This window comes from Magnolia sinica, chromosome 3, assembly GCF_029962835.1.
Source record: "Magnolia sinica isolate HGM2019 chromosome 3, MsV1, whole genome shotgun sequence".
In the NCBI taxonomy this organism is placed as follows: Eukaryota; Viridiplantae; Streptophyta; class Magnoliopsida; order Magnoliales; family Magnoliaceae; genus Magnolia; species Magnolia sinica.
This window is the reverse complement of record NC_080575.1, coordinates 90,710,900-90,735,428: the sequence shown is the minus strand read 5'-3', so window position 1 is coordinate 90,735,428 and position 24,529 is coordinate 90,710,900. Positions and strand designations below refer to the sequence as shown.

At 37.8% G+C, this 24,529-nt stretch overlaps 1 protein-coding gene across 1 annotated transcript in view; it reads left to right on the top strand.

Annotated features, from left to right (window-relative positions):
• The window catches only part of LOC131240215 (ribonuclease 2-like), a 58,556-nt gene extending 56,859 nt beyond the window's left edge, over nt 1–1,697 (top strand). Inside the window, exon 9 of the mRNA XM_058238339.1 lies at nt 1,441–1,697. Within this exon, the coding sequence (XP_058094322.1) occupies nt 1,441–1,496 (56 nt within the window). The 3' untranslated portion in view covers nt 1,497–1,697. The remainder of the gene's footprint in view (nt 1–1,440) is intronic.
• The last annotated feature ends 22,832 nt before the right edge of the window (nt 1,698–24,529 follow it).

Genomic DNA, 24,529 nt, shown 5'->3' with positions numbered 1-24,529 from the left:
TTAGGGCATTGAAAAAGCGAAAGAAAGTAAACCAGCAAGTTTGATAAGGACACCTTGATTAAATTCAATCTCCCTCCCAATGATAAAAGATTAAGCTTCTATGAGGAGAGTTTCCTCTCCAACCTCTCGATGATCTTGTCCCAAACAGCAATAGGTGGCTTCCCAATGCATAAAGGCAAACCAAGTAGATCATTGGGAGATTACCTACCTTACAACCAAAAGAGTCAGCAAGAGAAACAGTTTCCTCTTAATCTTGGTTTATGCCAAAGAGCTCACTTTTGGACAAATTGATTTTCAAACCTGAAACAACTTGAAACTAGCAAATTGTCATACTAAGAAAGGATACCATAGAGTCATCAGCCTCACAAAAAAGTAGCGTGTCGTCCGCAAACTGCAAATGAGAAATTGGGAGATGAAAATTCTCCACACAGAAACCTTTCAATAGGCCAACCTCCTGCCCCCGAGACAACATAGCACTAAGGGCCTTCGTTGCCAAAACAAAGAGGAAAGGGGAGAGTGGATCACGTTGATTAATTCCCCTTGAAGCTCTAAAGAAACCAACAGGGGAACCATTACTGAGAACAGAAAATTTTGGGGACATTATGCACATCCTCCACAATCTCCATTTGAAACCAAAGCCCATTCTTTCGAGAATATAATCCAGGAAGTTCCAATCCACGTGATCGTAGGCTTTTTCAAGATCAAGTTTACACATTATTCTCAGCCTCCTCGATCTAGCTTGGGAGTGTAGATATTCGTTGGCAATGAGGACAGGATCAAGAATCCATCTCCCTTTGACAAAGGCATATTGGAAGGGGGATATGACCTTAGGAATAATCACCCTTAGCCTCTGACTAAGAATTTTGGACAGAACTTAACATGTAAAGAAATGGATGGTTAGGAAAATGGTAATTAATAATTCAACACGCATATGTTGCTCACCTGTTGAGTGGGCGAGCCTATTTCTAGGAGAGGACATATGTCACCCACCTGTTGAGTGGAATCCCTTTGATGATGGATTGGATCTGTTTCTTATGTTCCTTGCAGACACATGTGGCAGGGTGTACATGAGCTTCCTTGAAAGCACATGTGGGCTTAGCAAAGGTCACAGATTAATACTCTTACAGTGTTATTATCTTCATCTGTTATGTATAGCTATCCATACATTACACACTAATCCATGTCTAAGTTCCAGAGGTTTTACTGATCATTTGCCGATCTCTTACTCCTCTTTGATCGATCCCTTCTGTTTTAAAAAACTTCATTAACATTACAGATGGCATCAGGTGGGCCTGGTAAGGATTCGGCCTGAATTTTGAACTACTCGGGCTTAGTCTATTTAAAACTGGCATGCAGCTCAGCCTGGGCCCTGGCCATTTCCAACCCTAATCAACATTAGTTCTCTTATATCTCTGTTTTTCTTTTCTTTTCTTTTTCCAGTGCTTCAAGATGGAAATGCAGCAATTCCATGGCTTCCAGAAATTGACGTTCTCTAGCCTTTGTGGGGTTTGAAAGATACTGGACAGACTACGTGGTAACTTCCGTCCTATGAACTTGGACAGCCCATCTGGTCTATATACTGCTGTCTATAATGTGGAGAGGGAACAGGTGCTTTGGTATATGTTTTATATAAACAAAACTATTAGATCACCTCAGTTTACTGCTTATCATCAATAAAATGCTCTTTGCAGTTTCAATTCAGATTAGTAAAATGGCAGATGAAATGGTTACTGTGTGCAGTATTTCGGAGGGAGAGTCTATATATGCCCTTAAAATTATAAAAGAAAAAAGAAACTGTCATGTATGGATGTATAGTCTTTCAACCATTGCTGTTATTTTATTTATTTATTTATTATTATTATTATTTTGAAGTTTAAAGGTATGTATTTGGGTAGTTAGGATATGTTATAAACTAAATACACTTTAATTTCTATTAACTAAGAAGTATGTATGAGAACCCATGATTTCCTGCCATGGGAGTAACTGGGTCTTTGGTTTTACACATTCATCATCACCATCTAAGCCTTATCCCAACTGATTAGGGTCAGTGACATGAATCCATTTCCGCCATTCCACTCTATCAAGGGCCACATGATGCAGGACATGAAAATTAAATATGATATGCGAGATTTCAGGCTTAAGATCACGTTAGTTCAAAAACAATTACAGAAATTCTATATCCCACATGAAAGTCCAAACATTCAATTAAGGGGAATCTATGCGGGTCCAGGCCTACACATGATAGGGCTGGATCAATAAAAATTATGAACCAAATGATACTCAAAGATAAGAAATAATCATCCACACATGCATAGTAATCAGTCACTAATCCAAGGGATTCAGAAATTCCAATTCGGGGAACCCTAGGGTAAGAAAAGGGGCATAAAATTAGAGATTTGAGTAATTTAGGGTTAGGTTTAGGAATTTTGGGTGAAAAAGAGGAGAGAGACGAACTAGAGAAGTACCGCACGCGTGAACAACAACAATGGCCCAGATGCACATGCGTGTGATCACGGCCGCACGTGTGTGGGGCCCACTATTCAGAAAAAGACCACCTTGGCCCTGATCGGCCAGGGATGGACTCCAAAACCCCCAAATCTCAGCTCGATCCGATGTACAGTTTGCGCGTAGTGATCCACCGAAGTTTCAACCCTCCTGTAGGGCCAGATTCTGAAATTCTGACGTGGGGAGGAGAATTGTTGCAATAGATGATTGATTTGAAGTGTAGATGATGAGGTAAGGTGAGAAGAAGGGATGGTAGAAGATGGGTAGTAGAGATGGCGATAGATGGGGGCGAATCAAGATAGATGTGGCTTCGCACCACGGTATTTAACCCTTCGATGAAGGGAGGGCTTCGCACCCAATTAGGCTTCACAACTCAGAGAGTAGGAAAACGCAGAATTTTTATTAATCTTCAATGAATGAAAAAAGCTACAAGGGGTGCCTATTTATAAGAAAACCCTATACTCCAAATCTTGCGCCATGTGCGCAACCTATTATTAGGCGATGAAGTAAACTAAAATAAAAAATCAAACAAAGAAATCTAAAGCGTTCACGATGTTCTAAATAATAACAATAAGCAAAACCTAAAATATGAAATCAATCCAACGAGTGGGCCACGATCATGAGATCCCATGATGGGCTTTTCTTGACTATTGGGCCCACCCTTTTGAACCAAAACTTCGTCTTCTAGCTAGGAGGCCCTCCCTGAACGTCGTCATCGAGCCAGATCGATGGTGGGGCCTTCCTTCTGCGTACGTATGTGCGTAGAGGGGGAGGTGTGCATGCACATGTGCGCATGATGTCCCCATTACCACAACTTCAGTTAGACCACATAGGTCATCAAGTCTTTTTGTACTACCTCCACCCATGTCCTTTTGGGCTTTCCCCTCCCTTGTTCTTTTAGAGCCTTTAACTTGTACCAACTCACTCCTAACTGGCACAGTTCTTGGTCTCCATTGCACGTGACCAAACTATCTAAAGTCTACTTTCCTCCATCTTGTTACCTATTGGTGCTACTCCTAAATTTCCTCGGATGCATTCATTTCTTATTCCATCGCTCCTTGTCTTGCCACTCATCCATCTCAACATCCTCATTTCAGCTACAGACATCCTATGGACATGTTGTTCTTTAACTACCAACGCTCTGTCCCATAAAGCATGGCTGGTCTTGTAGCCATCCTAAAAAATATCCCTTTCAGCTTGAGTTGTACACCATGATCACATCAAACTCCATAGGTACATCTTCACTTCTTCCACCCCCGATGGAATTCTATGGGTAATTTCCTTCTCAATCTCTCCACTCTCATAAATTTTTGTTGCAAGATATCAAAAGTGGCCATTTTGGGAAACTTCTTAGTCAGCAATCTTAACTAATTCCCCGTTCCTACTATTGTTACTAATTGCACTCTATATACTCTGTTTTAGTCTGACTAATTTTGAATCTTTTAGATTCTAATTATGTTTACAGCCTCCCTCATCTTGTCTTTCAAAACCATGCCATCTACAAACAACATACACCATGGGATCTCTTCCTACAAATGCCTCATTAACTTGTACATAACCAATGTGAAAAGGTACGGGCTCAATGCCAAACCTTGGCGCAAGCCTACAATAATTGAAAAATCACTTGTATGTCCACCAGCTGTCCTCACATTTGTTATTGCTTCCTCATATCTATGCTTTATCATGTCAATATATCCTCTTAAATCTCCTTTCTCTCCCAACACCCATTAGATTAACTCTCAAAGGAACCTATCCTAAGTTTTCTCTAAGTCAATAAAGACCATGTGGAGATCCTTCTTCGTCTCCCTATATTTCTCCATTAATTATCAAGGTAGAAAATAAATTCAGTAGTAGACCTCCTTGGTGTGAAACCAACTGATTTTTTAATACATTCATCTCATGGCAGTCTTTGTACAACTGCTCTTTACCAAAGTTTCATAATATGGTTCCTAAGTTTAATCCTAAGATAGTGCATTTCTTTTGTCTTCTTTATTCTTATAAATGGGTACCATGGTAATTTTCCTCCATTGGTCTAGCATTTTCTTCAATCTTACAATCTTATTGAACAACTTTGTTAACCAAAATAACCCTGTACTTTAATGCACTTCCAAACCTTTATTGGAAATATATCATATAATCCAAGCGCCTCTCCTCTTTCATATTTCTCGAAGCTTCTTTCACTTTAGATATCCTATTCCTACGAAAGTATCTATGGACGTTGATGTCATTTGAGTTTATAGTTCCTTCTCTCTACACTCTTAGAGTAATTATCATTTAAGAAGATATGAAAATAGTTCCTCCACCTTTCATTGATCCCATTATCCTCGACTAATACCCTTGATCATCAGTTTTAATGCATCTAACATGATTTGAGTCCCTACTCTTCTTCTCTCATTACTGCAAGTTTGAAGACATCTTTCTTACATTCTCGTCCCCAATCTATTGTTGAAGATCACCATAAGCATTAAGTTTAGCCTCACTACTTTGTTAGCAATCTTTTTAGCATTTTTATCTTGTTCAAGATTTTCATTATTGCCAACCCGTTGTCACTTGGGAATTGGGATATTGCTCCTTTTAGTTTATTATCCAGAAAACACTCATTTCATGAGCTATTATTATTATTATTATTAATGTAATATTGCATTTTGGCGATGATATTGTTCTCTAATTTGATAATTTTTCTTGAAAAGAGTGAGATTTTTTTTTATTTTTTTATTTTTTTTTTAGTCTCTTCTCAGTTATGAGCCATTTTCTCGAAGGGAGCCCTTTGATGTACACTCTTGTCATGTAATGTTTGATGCACGTGTACTTGGAGCAAATGAACTTGAACTAATTCAAACCGGCCAAATTGCAGGTCCCACGATAGGTTGGTCATTATCTAGATATAGAGTTTGATTGAACTGGCTATCTTCTAAATTTCGATTTTGATTTCTAACATCTGATTTTGTGGGCTTTTGGTTGTTAGTGTGGGCCATTGTCTGTTTTTCATTTCAACCATTATGATGTCCACTAATTGGTCAGTTAGGACAGAGCCATGATTGGGACGTGCAATTTTTTAGTGCCCGCGTATCAACCATCACTCTGCAGGAGTATCAAAGTTCTCTCTGTTTCCTGATGGAACTGCATCAATCATGACCTGCTACAATATAGGCACACGGACGCGGATTGCATACTGACCCTGCTAGCGTAGCTACTGATCGGTGCTGTGTGGGCCCCACCATGATGTATGTGTTTTATCCATGCCGTCAATCCATTTTGCCACTTCATTCTAGGGCATTTTCCCAAAAATGAGGCAGATCCAAATCTAAGTAGACCACGCCACAGGAAAACAATGGTGATTGAACGCCCCTCCATTAAAAACTTCCTAGGGCCCACCGTAATGTTTAGTTGCCACCCAACTTATTGATAAGGTCACATAAACCTGGATGAAGGTAAAAATAAATTAATATCTGCTTGATTTGAAACTTTTGCGGCCCATTATAAGTTAATCAACACTGCTTCTTATGGTTTGGTCCACTTGAGATTTTGATACTTTTGGGCTCATGCCCTAAAATTACCTGGAAAAAAAACGGATGGACGATATGGATATAGGGTAAATACATCAAAGGTGGGCCCACAATAAGGGCCTCATCGTCGTAGGTGAGACCTGGGCTGCACCTAATCCTCTGCACCTCCAACCGGTGGCTGCACCTCCAACCCATTACGTTCATCCATTTTTACAGATCATTTTAGGGATTGATCCCAAAAATGAGAGGGAAATAAATCTCAGGTGGACCACACCACAGGAAAACAATAGTGATTGGATATCCACCATTAAAATCCTCCTAAGGCCCACTGTACTGTTTATTTGACATCCATTCTGTTGATTAGGTCATACAGACCCGGATGAAGGGAAAAAACAAATATCAGCTTGATCCAAAACTTTTCTGGCCCCCAAAAAGTTTTTAATGTTCGACGTTCATTCAACACTGTTTCCTGTAATGTGGTTCACTTGAGATTGGGATGTACCTCATTTTTGGTATTATACCATAAAATGATCTCGAAAAATAGATGTACGGCATGGATGAAACAAATACATCATGGTGGAGCCCACAGAGTACCGACCATCAGCCATTGGCTGGTGGCAGGGGAGTAGCCAATCCGGACAGACAGGCAACGGCACTGCTTATGCAGAGGAGGATAGGTGAGAGTTAACGTGGTTTTCCACGCCGGTAGGAGTTCTATGACGCGAGCCTCCTACGGTGGGGCCCATGGGATGAGCGGTCATAATCACTACGGGTAGGGCCAAACGGATTGCGTGCTGTACCGTGGTGTGTTGACGACACCAAGTTCTGTGGGCCTCACCATGATGTATGTGTTATATCCAAACCCTCAGTCCATTTGGCGAGATCACCTTAGATTAAAATAAAATAAAATAAGACAGATCCCAAGCTCAAGTGGGCCACACCACCAAAAAAAGCAGTGGGAATTGAGAGTGGTCACACGGGAATAGGTATCAAGTTTATATATAAAAGCTATTATTATAAGAACTCTAATAAAAGAGTTCCTGGTCATAGGGAAATAGGTATCAAATAGTCTATCTCTTCTTTTTATTAGAAACCCTTGGCCAATAATCTAGCTTTTAACTTATCAATGGTACCAATCGTTTTTTACTTTTTTTTAAAAAACTCATTTAGTATCTACTGACTTGTTCCCGGTGATATATCTACTAATTCTCAAGTTCTATTGGACAAAATAGATTTTAACTCATCATTTATAACTTCTTTCCAAAATGATGCATCTGGTGAATTAATAGCTTTTGTATAAGTTAAATGACTATCATCAAGTAGAAATGTATAAACCCATCTCCTAAGTCTCTTTCCCAACTTTACACTCTTCCTTAATTCTATTTATTTTACATTTTTACTTTCTATGATTTTACTAGTTGAGGCAATATCTTAGGCATCAAGTTCTTTAGATGTAGCTTTCATTTGAAAAATATTTTCAAATACTTCTACATCTCTTACATCAATGATAGTGTTAGGATCTAAGATATTATCTTTGCATTTCAAAAGTACGAATCTGTAGACTACACTATTTTCTGCATATTCTATAAACACGCAGTCTATTATTTTCAAATGTAACTTCTTTTTCTTAGTTTTAAGTAATCCTACTTTTGCTAAGCACTCCCACTTTAAGATATTTATAATTAGATCGATTTTGCTTCCAAAGTTCATACAGTATTTTACCTGTAATCTTATAAGATATTTTATTTCAAATGTAACAAGTAGAAAGTATGGCTTCTCCCCATGTGTTTGAGGGTAAAGCAGATTTATTCAACTTAGCATTCATTATTTCTTTCAAAATTTTATTTTTTCTTTCTACTATACTGTTCTATTCTATTGTATAAGGGCTAATGGCTTCATATATAATGTTATCCTTTTCACAAATTTTCTTAAACTGTGAGGATTCATATTCACTTCCCCTATATCTTCTGATCCTCTTAATTTTCTTATTTAATTTATTTTCAACTTCCGTCTTACACTTGATAAAGACTTCTAGAGCTTTATCTTTACTTCTTAGTAAGTACACGCTAATATACCTAGAGAAATCATATATGAAAGCGATGTAGTATTTTTTTCTATTTTTAGACACGTGATTCTTAAAATCATCCAAGTTACTATGAATCAGTTCTAAAATTTCAGATTCTCTAAAAACTGATTTGAATAGTTTATATATATATATATAACTTAGATTATACACATACTTTACATTTGTTTGGTTCTTCATTTGAAAAATCATGTATAAGACCTAATTTTCTCATTATTATCAAAACCTTTACATTTATATGTCCTAATCTATTGTATCATAAATCAAGTGACTCAATCAAATATGCAGAACTGAAATTCATCTTATTAATATCAATAGAGGATACATTTAGTATAAACAATCCATCACAACAATCATCCTTCCCAACAAATGTTCCATTTTTTGACAATACAACCTTCTCTGAATTGAAGCGCAAAACATGAAACTAGGGACGCGGATTCGGTGGGAAGGAAATCGGATCTTATCGTACTGAGTAAACTCAGTTGGACCCACCTTGAATGTATGTGGTCCATACACACTATCCATCCGTTTTTCCATCTAATTTTAGGGGTTGAGCCCAAAATTGAAGCATATCCAAAAATCAAGTGAATCATAACATAGGAAACAGTGGGGATAATGATTTCCATAGTTGAAACCTTGCTAGGCCTCACAGTGATGTTTATTTGTCATCAACCTGTTCACGAGATCATATAGACATTGATGAAAGGAAAATACATATATAAGCTTTATCCAAAACTTAGTTCGCCCTTAAGAAATTTTCAACAGTAAAAGTTCAAGTCAACTGTTTCCTATGGTATGGTTCATTTGAACATTCTACGTGCTTCATTTTTGGCTCAATAATTAAAATTATTTCAAAAAATGGATACAACGAGCAGATTTCCTATGGTATGGTTCATTTGAACATTTTACATGCTTCATTTTTAGCTCAGTAATTAAAATTATTGGAAAAAATGGATACACAGAGGATAAAATGCATAAATCATGTTAGAGCTCACAGAGTTTACTCATTATGGGCTTCCCACGCTGAGCACACTGAGTAAACCCTGTAGGGTCCACCTTAATTTATATATTTTATCCCCTCTTCCATCCATTTTATCGGATAATCTTATACCTGCAACCAGAAAAATAATCATATACAAAGCTGGGTGTCGAAACTCCTGAGAGTTTACCACCCGAGCAAAGAGTGGGATTTCACCATGAGTTTTTTCCGACTATATGACTCACTTTTAAGCCACCCACCTTCCTCGTTACCTCCAAACTTACTTTACCAAACTATGCCCCTGCTGTATGTGCGACTTTTCACCGGACTAAAATACCCCTGCTTCATCGGAAACACAACTTCGAAAGCTGCTGATCCCCTCACACAATTTTACCCTAGTAGTAAAACCATCATTTTCTGATTCTTCTCTCATATTTGTAATTGTCTACCCTATCAGAAAAACTCCCATTTTTTTATTTCTTCTCTCCTCTTTGTAATTGTCCACCCTAGTAGTAAAACTCTCATTTTCTGATTTCTTCTCTCCTTTATGATTGTCCACCCTAGCAGTAAAACCCCTATTTTCGGTATATTTTTCTTTGGTCAAGAATACACTTGCCACATACGTTATTTTCGACTTTTGTCAACCCAAGATAAGACGAAAATGGTGCCTCCATTAAAGAAGCTACCAATGGCGGGTATATTTTAAATCATTTATTTCATTATGTGGACCCCACCATATTTTATATGATATATCCGCACCGTCCACAATCCAGTTATTTTATTTAAACATTTTAGGGTATGTCCCGAAAAATAAGACAAATTCAATGCTCAAATGGCTCACGTTGAAGTTTTTTTAAACAAAGAACGAAGACCGAAGTGAAATTGAACGAAGACTGAGTTAAATAGACCAAGGACCGACTGAAGTTGATCGCGAACTGAATTAAATTGACAGCGAACTAAGTTTTAATGACTGCGAACTAAGTTAAATTGATTGCAAACTAAGTGAAATTGACTGAAGACTGCTTGAAATTAACATCTTGACTGAGAACTGTGTGAATGTAACGTCCTAAATTTTCGTTATTTTGAATTTTCAAAAACCCTTAAAAACTTCTGATATGACCAACCTACGTTGTCACTTATTGACCCTTGAGGCTCAAAGTGAGCCTATACGCAGGTGGTACTGATAAAGAACCATACAAATCTGAATAATCAACTGTAGAAAGCCAACGAATTCGACCGATCACTTAAACATCGAGCTTAGCCTTGGGATTTATTCACGTAGGATCCAAATCTAGTCGACCTATCACTGACTAATCAAGACAACCGTAACTAAATAAAGATCTATCCAAAGTCGAGACAAGTAGGGGTCAGATCTTAATTAACAAACCAAATCAATCCAGTTATCCCTTTAGCCTAAAAACCAACGGTTTAGGGTTATTAAGACCGAATTGCTGTTTCCACTAATTATAAATAAGTCACACTATGAAGATAATTAATCTAAACCCTAATAATTGCGCACAAGAAATCTTGATACCTAATTCATTACAAAAATGCCTTGATTTTTCAAACAAACTCTACACCGTTCATTAGTGGGCCACTAGTTCCGAAACTATGGAATAATGTCCACCCTGCTGGGTTTAACGCCCATCGTGGGTGGTAAACCAAGATAGTACCCAAAATTACTCAACTTGGGCCGGAATCTAAGTGTTTCAAATGCGTGAATCCCCTATGTTGAAATCTTGAACTTAAGTGAAACTAATCATTTTATTTTTTCACGAAGTTGTGGCTTTCTGACCGTTAAATCACAACCAAACTCGAGGCATGAGTTAATGATATTTTCCTGTTCATATCCATATAGCCACGACATCGATCGACCATCGGTGACCATTAAACAGACTTCTAATCATATCCGTTGATTGGCACATCCAAATGGCGGGTCGATCATATTCATACGTAGATCATCATTAGGGCTAACAATCCTACGGTGTATATCGACATATACACCCTATAATGGGCTCTAGAGGTTAGAAACACTCTCTCATAGGGCTAGTATAATGAAAACTTAGCCCTTGGGGCCATTTGTGTAACATCTGGCATTATATAAAGCCCTCATCTGGGCACCCCCTCTCCCCATACGAATTTGCATTTTTCAAAGGAGAGAAAGAGAGAAAGAGGAAGAGAAAGAAGAAGAGAAGAACAGTGAGAGTAAGCGTGGGGAGGCTTTAGTACTTTCCTTAATCGATTTCCTCTAATCAAAGCCCTAACATCGATCATTTTCCTCTGCTGAATCCACCTCATTCGCGATTGGGAGGTAAGAAACAAACTTACTTCTCAACCTAGGTTTTTCTAGGATGAATTGCATGGATCTCATGTATTTCTTGGTGTTTGTATAGGAATTTGTGATTTTTCCCAAATCCATAACCAGAGGAGCTCAAAATCGAAGATTTCTTCTTAAAGGTATAGACCATTATTTCTAGCTTTCCATTTATCGACCCTTGAAGGTCTCAGTTAATGATATGTTGTGTTGAATGAGTTATAATAGGTAGCATGTTCATATTTCATATTTCATATTTGATTATATTATAGTTATTGGTCGGATATGGATGCTCACATGTTCGATGAAATGTCTAAGTGGTAGAATGTATTGATTTGTCAATGTTCACATGCTTGATTTATTGCCTAAGTGATTGTATTACTTTATGCATGCACACATGTTTGATTTAATGCTTTAGTGAATGTAATACTCTATGGATGCTCATATGTTCGATGAAGTGCCTAAGTGGTTGCGTAGTGCAATTTATGATATAATTGTTGATATAAAGTTTAGTCCATAGAAACACTTAAGATTGCTAAGATGTTGAGTCAGTCGATAAATCATCCAAATCAAGGGGTGGCCCAAGTTAAGGCAGCCACCCTAGGCTTGTTCGAGCGACCTGGGTTGAACACAGATGACAGACAATAGCTGGATTACACGAGCTGCTTGCACCCAATACCGGTTGTGTCGTGGTTCTCCCAGGTCAATCAAATTAGTCCACTAGCCGACTGATCATATATGTTCACATATATGACACGACTAAATGGAATCTAGGATACCCCGTTTCCAATGGATGTCTTCATTCATAACCGTTAGTGCGATACGATCCCACTAAGACTCATAAGCCAGGCATGGTGGTCTGGGACACCGTGTCCGAGCTGTCGGCCTATGTTGGGGTGACGAGCCTCCCCATAGTGACCAGTGAGCACCGATGGAGGTGATAGGCCGTTATTCGAACGGCCCTCGTCAAATTACTCGGCCGATGGTTGCGTGCTAGAATATCGTTCAAACGACACGGGCGTGAATGGAATTGGGTGATGAGCCCTTTCCTTATGGTAACTTGGTTTTATATGATAAGCCCGCACCTCTATAACGCCACAACCACTGTTTATTCGGGCTGTAGTTCGAGTGTAGGTTGGGGTAAGTCGTCTGATCCGGAGCCTCTTCAAAAATAACACTCCAATCGGTCGGGGCAGCATGCTGTGGGTTGTTATAACCTTGGAACTGAGTGATCATATTCGGTTTGGGTGACAACCCATATTGGGTTGATCCTCATACATTTAGGTATCATACTGTACCTTTGAAATTGTTGAATTGTGAGATAAACGGGTGACACCTAAATTTAGATGAAAGGACACTAGTAAGGAGTCGCTAGGTGCGGTAACAAACCATGTGATCCGGATAAGGACTCATGATATAACATCGGTATCCTCGCTTCGTCAATATGCTAAATGAATTGAACTTAATAATTACTTGGCTAACATGATCATTCATCGTATCGTATTAGTTTAGAATGTGGCGAAATAGGTGTTGAAGTCGCATGTTGAGGAAGTGTTGTCATTTGCGAACCAAGTGATCGGAGTCGTGTGTGAGGGAGTGTTGTTTGGAAATAACTTGCATCATGTTATATCTTCATATACACATTTAACAAGAGTATTTAGAAATTGTTTGATTTCTTATTTATCATTAACTGCGTTGATTGTGTTGATAACATGTGTAACTTAGAACTAATGGAACCACTGAGTTAGCTACTCACTCCCACCTGGGACGGTGTTTTAAAATACCAAGCAAGCATATCATTGATGCAGGTACTAGTGAAACCTCAGATAGGTAGGCTTATATCGAGTTGTGCCAACGTCGTTATGTTTTGGAGAATTGGGAGTAAAGTGAAAGCTTTACACTTTAATCATCTTGGGTATGTATATTGTGGTTTGTATAACCCTTTTTAGGCAATCACCACTATTGGGATTGTAATTTTTTTGCTCTTAGCCCTATATTTCTAAATCTTTTGTTATCTCTACCTCGCTTTGGATCCGCTAATTTGAATTGCGCTACTCTGATTATCTGTGTATGAAATGAATTCAAATCAAATGAGTACACACATGCGTTTTCATTTGGTTAACACCTGTGAACTCGAGATCGGGGTCTATGTACTCAAGTGCCGATTTTCGAGGCGTTACAAGTTGGTATCAGAGCGAAGGATTGAGATAACCTGTACCTTAGGAATGCGGACTATACAAACCACAATAACTTGGGTTGAGACACTTAAGATTAGAAGTTGGTCCTGTAGGGGATCGTCCTGATTTTAGGAGTATCCGTTAGTGTAGAAAATCTAATAAATTAAAGATTATGAACCCTAGGACCAAACTCCCCTGTTTGCTATTGTTTGAAACTTGAAACTCAGAAATTGGAGTCTGGGATTTAACTCCTTATTATGTTGATGGTTTTGAATTTGAGCTTAGAAATGATGAACTATAGGATCAAATTCTCGATTTTGTGATGCTTTCAAACTTTAACTTAGAAGTCAGAAACTTAGGATCGCCCTAGTTAATTTGTTCGCGTACGAAGTGTTATGTATGTGTGATTTTGACATGGAATGAATAAATACGGTAAACCCTGTAGGGAGTAAGATTTAGCGTAAGGGTTCAAAGACTTGATAGGATGAGTGATTCAGGCTTAGTAGAAACTCTACCAACAAGTACAAATTTAAAGTTTTATAGAATATGGACAGTGGAGCTCTGTTCCTCAAAGTAATAGTTAAGGGTTGCTTGATACCATGGATTTGGAGGGATTTGAAGAGATTTCAATTCCCCTGGTTGTTTAACACCATAAGGGGGGCGCTTGTTGCGGGGTGTTAGATGGAATTGCATTTGGTCCCATGCAAGATTTTCCTGATTTTGAAATTCATTACACATGTGGGCCCCACATTGATGCATGTGTTTATCCATGTTTTCCATCCATATAACCTATTTACACATGACATTCTCGTTATACATAGGTATAAGTGAATGACATCTGTTGTGAATTTGGTCTGTTGTTTACAATTCCATGGTCCACCAAACATGATTTGGCTTAGTTCAGTGTTTTCCTGTAGTAAAATTTTTATCCCAAGCATGGGATTAGATGGCTACTATACCATGGTATTTCCAGACATGCAATCATTATGCGATAATGATTTTAATCCCATCTAATACAATTCAATACCATTCAATTCTACGAACCAAACACACCCTAAAGTAATTGGGAGTTTCAAATCTCCTCAAAGAGGAGGTTTGAAATCCTCAAGAGTTGCATTTGTAATATGTGTGTCACTAGACTATTAAACCATTGAGCACATGGCCCACTATTGATATCCTAAAACAAGTGGATTATCAATTGCATCACTATAATTACTTTAATATAATGATTAGTGCCATCCAAACATTGTCCATATAAATCAACAGTCAAAAGTTGTTTGTTAGTCATTCGAACATGATCTTGTGCTTGTGGCCCATCCGATACTTGGAATTTCATCATTTTCGAGCAAAATACTTACTTCAATGGGCTTATTACATATATTAGGTCAAACATTACATAAATTTACTAATTAGAGATATTAAAGTTGATTTAGTAATAAAATTCAAACCCTTGTAAATATACTATGTATAACTACCTTTGAATTAAAGTTGATTCAAAATGTATGGTTTCATACACAATAGGAGGATTTCAAATCCATGGGGTTCCCAGTCCAGAGGGTTCCATATTCACGATCTCAAACGAGCCCTTAAGAAAATGAGAGGCCTAAGAAACAAAGAAAAGGAATGAGCGTGATGGGGTCGATCATCATCTTTCTCAAGGGGATAACTACTCTGAATCCACGGAGTTTCTTTGGACTCCTCACGGAGATACCCTGAATCCACGAGCGAAAAATAAGAAAATAGAAATAAATTCTAAAAAATTCAAGAATTCATTGGTAATTAATAAAAATAAATTTACAATCCTTTAAACAATGATACTAAACCTTGTTAGAAGTTTCAGAATCAAACTCCAAAAATAAATAAATCGTAACTCAATATAAATAATATATTTGCTATTTATAGTGTCCTATTTGGCTTAACCATGTTATTCTACTAATTTTTCTAAGTACTTTTCATGTTAGACACAACTCCTAAAGCTTAAAGGATGAAGAGTTATAATTAAACTAAAACTTACTATAAATAGTAAAAACATAAATAAAATGGAATTTTGACCAATAATATGATGAAATCTCATATGCTAACCAAGTTTTTTGGCTAAAGTAGCTCCTCCTACCGCAAAATTATATATGGCATGTCGAATAACTCATTCTGGTTTGGGAGATATACATGTTGAATGAATAAAGAAAGAAAGAGAGAAAGGGAGAAAATAATTTTTATATACTTATATATACATAGATACATATATATGTAGTAGAGAAAAATATAGAAAATAAAAAGTTTTATTTATAAAAAAACAATAATAATAAAAATCAAATTCCGGCGGTGGTGGTGGTGCACCGTCGAAATCTGTCAGGCGGTGGCGGTGCCACCGCAGGAAGTGTGGCACCTCGCCGAACCACCGGCGTGCCACTGCCGGAGTAGCTGAAAGCGGTGACTCCACCGCCGGAAAATTTTGAAATTTTTTAGATTTTTCAGTCAACTTAAAAAATTCATATCTCCTTCATTACAACTCTAATTTAGGTGATTCAAAAGTCAGATTGAAGCTTAATAAGTATAGTTTTATATTATAATATAGTTAATTTTAGGATGTTTTGACAACTGTCCAAAAATTATTAATTTCGGACAGCTTTTACTCCTAGAATTTTAATAATTTATTTACAATTCTAAATGATATGAAATTTTGTAGGATGGCTTTAAACTTAATGATAAATCATCATAAAAATTTTAAAAATAATTCAGTTATAAAAAGTATAAGAAACGTTACAAGAATTAGAGATGTTTTAATATCTTATAGAAAAACGTTAGTTTCGAATAACTTGTGCTTTTAAAATTTTTATAATTTTTATGGAACTTGAAATATATTGAAATTTTGTATGAAAATGGTCAACTTAATGATGAATTACCATAAAAAAAATTACAAAAATTATCCAGTAATTAAAAATAATAAATACATTATGAACAAAAGATGTATTCAAACCGAAAGTTTTTACAACTAAAAGTTGTTGATAGACCAAACATATTTTTTTTATCATAGAGTTTTAGGATTCAGAGTCTAATTAGGAATTGCTTTCAAACATCCTAGGAATCATCTTGGGTGATTAAATTAAATTCTTATTTTTAATATATTTTACTATTTCAAATAATTTATAACTTGGATGAATTAGACTTCTTAAGTAGGGTTTCATTTCATTGCTTAAGACTCTGTGAGTTCATATTCGAAGCGGACTTTACTAAAATATTTTGGGTTCTTATTCTCTTATGTATTCAAAGTTCATACCATTTTGAGGAGATAATGTTCTTCCTTTTTCCTTTTTTGCGGTATTCCTTACGTCACCATCACTCCAAACCTTCAAAATACCTTAAAACTTTCGATTCTTCCTTCCCTGTTGAAATTAATGAAACCAAAGGATGATTTCCTTATAACTTACTGACCATACGATCAAAATGGTAATGTCGAGAGGAACCTTAAGTTCCTGGAAACCTTTCTAGGATAGTCGTTTGATCATAGGCACTGTGGGAGACTCATCACCCACAAAAATATTATAAATGTGAAACTTGAACTTTTTAATAGATTTTGATATCTTCCAAATGTTAAGAATAATCGGACTACGAAATTACGGAACCATATATTTGCGAAGTATTCACGGCTTAACCCAATTCTCAATCCTAGGTGACTACCAACGGACTCACTGCTTTAACCGAGTAGAAGACCAGGATCCACCAGGACTAGGAATGGATAAAATGAGTTGTCTGCCTTGGTCAGGTGGACAATCAACGTATCGGATTTGAGCCTATCACAACCATTTTTCCTTATTAACTCGATTGTGAAGAGCATGATATACCACCCTTAGATAAATTTTATTGTCAAACATATAGTGTAATAATAATGATTTTGACATCTGTTTTCGCACCTTATAGGTGGAAACTTTTAAGAGGGGTAAATCGCAATAAGTCAAGTATTAGAGTTAGTATATATATGCTAACACGTATATGAACGTAAAATCAACCAAAACTTAGGCATATGAAATTAGAATATCTTTACCTATTTATATTAGGCAATTTCATTGACGAAATTGTTTTTAAGGGGGGCAGATTATAATGTCTCAGATTTTCGTTATTTTGAATTTTCAAAAACCCTTAAAAACTTTTGATATAACCAGCTTACGTTGTCACTTATTGACCCTTAAGACTCAAAGTGAGCCTATATGCGAGTGATACTGGTATAACGCCCCGAACTTTTCAATGCCAAGTATTGAAAGTTCTTGAGCGTTATCTTAAGATTTAACCTATTATGTACATGGGTATAGTATCAATCTATCAACCTAGCCTTATATCCTCGTCCTGACACGAATCTAACCATTAGAAAATACATCCATTCAATAAATCCAACCATCTGACCCTTAATTTTAAGGTAAGACCATCCATCACATGAGTTGATGTAAGTACCTTCCCATAAATGACACGACAAATAACTCCCTATCCATGATGATTTAGATATACATTCTTTTATAAGAATTTCTTAAAAACGTGCTTAGAACCATGTGGAGCCATCGGATTTCTCAAAACTAACAAATTAGCAATAATTATAAAAATGACATTGACCTAGACCCCCAAATTCTAGATCAAATGGTCTCCACCATCCGTTTAATACGAAAATTTACACCAAGCCTAAGAACCATAAAATGACCGTACACATCAAATTTCAGTACTTGTAGCCTTGTAAAAGTGTCCCAACCGACAGATCATCTCCTAACCCTTGATCTTGGGGTCCACCTGATGTTAGGTTATGCTTCAAATTTGGGCTCAACCCCTTAAATTAGATGGAGGGACGGATGGACGGAATGGATTCACCTATAACAACACAGTGGGCCCCACAGAAGATCTAAAGAGTGTATGTACGCGTGCACCAGACGGGAGATCGGGTCAAACCACGTTTGACCGACTCTTTCAAACCAGGAAATCTCCTGCTGCATCCAACAAACGGAGAGCGTGTACATACAGTATAGGGTCGAAGCTATACGCGTCCGAGATTTGGTATGGCCCATCACGATCGCTCATCTCGGTGATCTGGACCGTCCATCGCATTGACCACCCAAAACCGACCACAATACCTATATTCCATTAGTCAATGGCTGGCCAATCTCAAACCAGACAGTTCAGATGTGGGAGATTTAAACTGACAGTGTCCGTTTGAGAAATTTGGGGCCACCGTGATCGTCCAGACGGACGATCTGTACCGTCCATCCTGTCCAGGGTACAGCTTCGACCCTATCCACGCTGTCCGAATGGGACGCAATGGGGAGAGAAATCAGAACCCCACTATCTCTTCGCTCGAGATCGCGTATACGAAGATTCGTCCGCGCAAGCCCGAGAATCCCATTCGCAGTAGAGCGACGTGATCAAACCAGGATTCCGGTGGGCTTGGGATCACCAAAACAGCAAGATCCAGGCCATCCAAAGGGACCGATCAGGTGAAGAACGACCCCAGCCAGAATCACCATTAAAACAGAACCCATCTGATGGGTGGATGTTATGTGTTGGGCGCTGATCTGGATGACAGGAACATCTGATCAGTGGCCGGAGTATGTCGGACGTCAATCTCAAACCGTCCGAAGGAGAGGTTTCAAACAAAGAACGGCCGGGGACAAAACTACCATTGGAACGAAGCTTGCAGAACGCTGATCGGTGGAATCTACATCAGGAGTCCAAAGACCGATCAGAGCCGTTCATCTGATGGCCCTCATCAAAGATATTTTCCCACCAACTGGATCGGATCCAACCCATCAAAACGCAGCGTGATCCCAGGCCACGCACCGGCTGACTGCGAGCAACGCATCCATTTCCTTGTTGCGCATAAACTGAGCAGCTAAAGGAGCTGCACTGCCTTCCTGCGTACGTAGAAGGTTCTGGATTTCCAGAACCTTATAAATACACCCCTCCCTCTGGGATGCACACACGACAGAGAGAGAAACGAGAGGAAGAGAGAGAGAGAGAGAGAGAGAGAGAGAGAGAGAGAAGACGTGCAGCAGCGGTTCCCGTCAGACAGGCCTGCTGCCGTCCAGCAGGGGAGGAAGAAAGGAAGGAAAAGAAAGGAAAGAGAAAGGAAAGAAAAGAAAGGAAAGAGAAAGGAAAGGAAAGAAAAGAAAAGAAAGTAAAAGAGACGAAAAGAGAAAAGAAAGAAAAGAAAAGAAAAGAAAAGAGGGAAGAAAGGAAAGAGAAGAAAAAGAAAAGAGGGTAGAAGAGTACCGAGTTGACTCGCCAAGTGCTGGACTGAGTCAGGGCCAGGATCGAGTCAATTTTTGGGTCCTACGGTGCTAGAAACATAGTGAGAGTTTTATCCTTTAAGCTTATAATAATTTAAGTTACTATATTTATCTTGCCTTTCTATGCTATTAAAGATGTGAATTATCCTGCCCTTTTCATACCTTTAATGACGTGAATTATCTTGCCTTTTCATACCTTTAATGATGTGAATTATCATGTCTCTCATGTTTATATTTTTCTAGAAATTATCTTATCAATTGATTCAGTTATTATCATTACAATTATTAGCCCTACTGGGATTATGACATTATGTCAATTATAAGTGATTTCTCTAAATTTATGTGAGGCCATGGATACAAGCCTGCCCCTGCCTTATTAATTTATTGAGTTGACCCTACTACTCGTCTCTTTATTTGAGTTGGCCCTTGCCACTCTTCTTGTTATTGAGTTGGCCCTTGTCACTCTTCTATCTATTGAGTTAGCCATTGCTTTTCTTCTTTTGTTGAGTTGACCATTGTCACTCTTCTATTATTTATCTTTACCTTATGTCGTTTATCTTTTAGGGCATGGGCATGTGTTTTGCTATTTCAGAACCTCCATAATTCGGTTTATATCATCCATAATTCAGATTATATTCTTCATTATTCAGATTCAATTATATTCGTTATGTTTCAATTTATCTCTAAAAGTGCAAGCGATGTGTAAGATGTATCACAACTAGTGATTCAAATATTCTATCATGGATGTAATGCGCTATGGGTAGAGACCATCTTGGGGCACGTAAGTCCTCGAGCCTTCAGGTAGTGGTGCACAAATCGATGTGTGTAATTCGCAAATGCAGTGTCACATCACTCCAGGATTGGATGTCGCAAATAATCGCTCAATGAACAAATCGTTGCACGTAATTCACCTTGCTTATGTGTTGTGCGCCTTAGCGAGTCACGTAAATCCATGGTAGTGTTAGCCATGCCGGCGAATATCCATAGTCATGGGATGCGGATCGAGCCGGGTTTTCTATAAATCGTATTCCACATTGTGATGATCACTACGTATGATGAGCCCCATATACTTTGCTAGGCATGCATCTCATGTAGGTTGTTTGCGCATTCTGATATCCTCGTATTTGTGGACTACGGGACATATCAGAACCTTTACATTACTGATACGAATCCCTTGAATTATTGTTAATCTTAAAGGATAATCATTACTATAAGTAGGGCATTGACCCTCTCCCAACCATATAGATTATGCAGGTGATGTACAGATTGAAGACTTAGAGGACTATTTTCTTATAGAAGATTACACTAAAAGAATTCGAAGATAGTTTACTATTTAGTTTTATACTTCCGCTGTGAACTCTGATGTTGTAATAAACCTCCCATTATGAGGGCATTTGATTATTCTTTTACTCTGATGAAATATAATCAATACAGTTTATTTTATTTTTGTAAATGTTACCTTCATGAATGTATCTGGATATGGTCCAAATGGAAAAATAATAATAATAAATAATAAGGTGCAATTTTCTAAAGTATCCAATTTATACATCATTAACACCCCGTTTCCCAGAGCACGAGTACGAACTCTGGCCGTCAATTTAAGTGAGTCCTCGATCAATTTCACGACATTCATGGTCAATTTAACTCAGTTGAAAATGTCAATTTCAAGTAGTTATTGATCAATTTCACTTCATTGTTAGTCAATTTCACTCAGTTAGCGATCAATTTTACTCAGTTTGCGGGTCAATGGCTTATGTTCGGCTCGGTCGATTTCACAATGTTCATGGTCAATTTCACTAATGTTCGGCTCAGTCAATTTCATGCTAGGCTCGGTCAATTTTATGTGAGGCTCGATCAATTTCATGTTAAGCATGGTCAATTTGATTTGAGGCTTGGTTAATTTCTTTCATGAAATTGACTGAGCCAAACATGAAATTCACCGAGTCGCAATTAAAATTCACCGAGCTTCACATATAATTGACCGAGGGTAACATGAAATTGACCAAGCCTCATATGTAATTGACCGAGTGTAACATGAAAATGACCGAGCCAAACATGAATTTCATTGGGGAATATCGCCGACTAGCAATATTCTCATGAAGTTCTTGATCGACTTAAATATTCTCATGAAGTTCTTAATCGTTAATTTCAAGTTGGCTTGGTCAATTTCAGGTTAGGCTTGGTGAATTTGATGTGAAGCTCGGTGAATTTCATGTTTGGCTCGGTCAATTTCAAGTTGGGCGCGATCAATTTCATGTTGGGCTCGGTCAATTTCAAGTTCGCCTCGGTGAATTTCATGTTAGGCTCGGTGAATTTCATGGTAGGCTCGTTCAATTTCACATTAGGCTCGGTCAATATCATGTTCGACTCGGTTAATTTTAAGTTAGGCTCGGTCAATTTCACTTACTTTGCGGCCAAATTCAACAAGCCTAACGTGAAATTCAACGAGTCTAACGTGAAATTTAACGAGCCTAACATGAAATTCACAATATTAACATCTTCTATAGTTATTAACTACATGAGTTTAAAGTTTTCAAGTTTGAGTTGAGAAGAATATCGGGACAGCCTAATCGAACTAAAACTTAATATTTATAATAAATACAAAAATAAAATAAGCTTTCGACCATTTATATGATGGAATCTCGCAAATCCGCTAGGTTGGTTGGCTAAATCAGCTTCTCCTACCCCAAAATCATATATGATATATCTAAAAACTCATTCCGATTTGCAACATACAACTGATTTGAGGTTGGACAAACAGATAACAAGTCGCGATCGAACCTCAAATTAGTCGTATGTTGCAAACTGGATTGAGTTTTTTGATATATCATATATGATTTTGGGGTAGGAGAAGTTGATTGACCCAACCAACCTAGCAGATTTGCGAGATTCCATCAGATCGATGGCCGAAAGCCCATTTTATTTTCGTTTTTACCATAACTATTTAGTTTTAGTTCGATTAAGCTGCCCCAACATTCTTCTCAACTCAAACTTGAAAACTTTAAACCTATGTAGTTAATTACTATAGAAGATGTTAATATTATGAATTTCATATTCGGCTCGGTGAATTTTATGTTACGCTCATTGAATGTCACGTTAGGCTCGTTGAATTTCATGTTAGGCTTGTTGAATTTCACGTTACGTTAGGCTCGTTCAATTTCATATTAGGCTTGTTGAAATTGAACGCGAAGTGATTGAAATTGACCGCGAAGTAAGTGAAATTGACCGTGAAGTGAGTGAACTTGACCGTGAAGTGATTGAACTTCACCGCGAAGTGATTGAATTTCACCACGAAGTGAGTGAACTCAACCACGAAGTGAGTGAAATTGACCACGAAGTGAGTAAAATTCATCGTGAAGTGAGTGAACTTGACCGATAAGTAAGCGAAATTGACCGATAAGTGAGTGAATTTGATCGAGAAGTGAGTGAAATCGACCGAGCTTCACATAAAATTCACCAAGCCTAACTTGAAATTGACCGAGCTTCACATGAAATTCATGTTTACCTCGTTGAATTTCGTGTTAGGCTCGTTCAATTTCAAGTTAGGCTCAGTGAATTTCAAGTTAAGCTCGGTGAATTTCAAGTTATGCTTGGTTAATTTCAAATTAGGCTTGTTAAGATCGATGAATTTCATGTTAGGCTCGGTGAATTTCATGTTAGGCTCGTTGAAATTCATATTTGTCTATGGCTATAGTTATAATATGTAACCATAGGTTTCACGTGAGGGTTACAACAACTTTCAGAAACTGTGTTTCTAAGAAAGTAGGGACATTTTGGTTCGATAAAAATACATCCATACAAAAGGGTTATAGTTTGGTAAAATAAGTTTGGAGGGGCAGCAAGAGGACGGTGGCTTAAAAGTAAGGCATAGAGTCAGAAAAAGCTCTTTCACCACCTATAGTTATTCGAACCCTTCACCAACTGTTGAAAAATTCTCGATGGACACGGGAGTTTTAGATCAAGAGCTTATAAAGATTTCAACGGTTTCCACTGTTTCCTGGGGTAGGGTCCACTTGAGCTTTGTATATGCTTCAGTTTTGGTGTAAACCATATATTTGAGATGGAAAAGCGGATGGATGGGGTAGATAAACCACGTATATTCAACGTGGGCCTAACTGAATTTACTCAGTGCGATGAGAGCATACCGAGTGACTCAGTACGCAATCTGATTTGGCTTTGGTGGATAAGGATTGTGAGGCCTACCTTGATGTATCTGTTTTATATCCACCTAGCTTATTTGAGGCATAATCCAAAAAATGAAGCATATGATTTAGTAGACCATACCACAAATATCAGCATGATAGAAAACTTTTGTAGAACCCAAGAAGATTTTAATGGTGCGTGTTCAATCGAAAATGCTTCCTACGGTCTGATCCACCTGGTATTTAGATCTACTTTATTTTTTAAATCATGTTCTAACATGAGTTGGAAAAGAAGATAGACGGCCTGGATATAAAACAAATATATCATAGGTGGCCCCACATTCCCGGATCCACCGAAGCCGCGTGCCGGACCACGTGACATTACCACACGCGATGCTGGTTGTGAGGAAGCGGATTGCTTCCCCCCGCGTGCACGGAGTCGATCGATTCAGGGGCTCTGTGGGACCTACCGTGATGTATGGGTTTTATCCACGCAGTCCATTAAATTTTTTTCAGATTGTTTTAAGTTATGAGCCCAATAATAAGGCAGATTTAAGGCC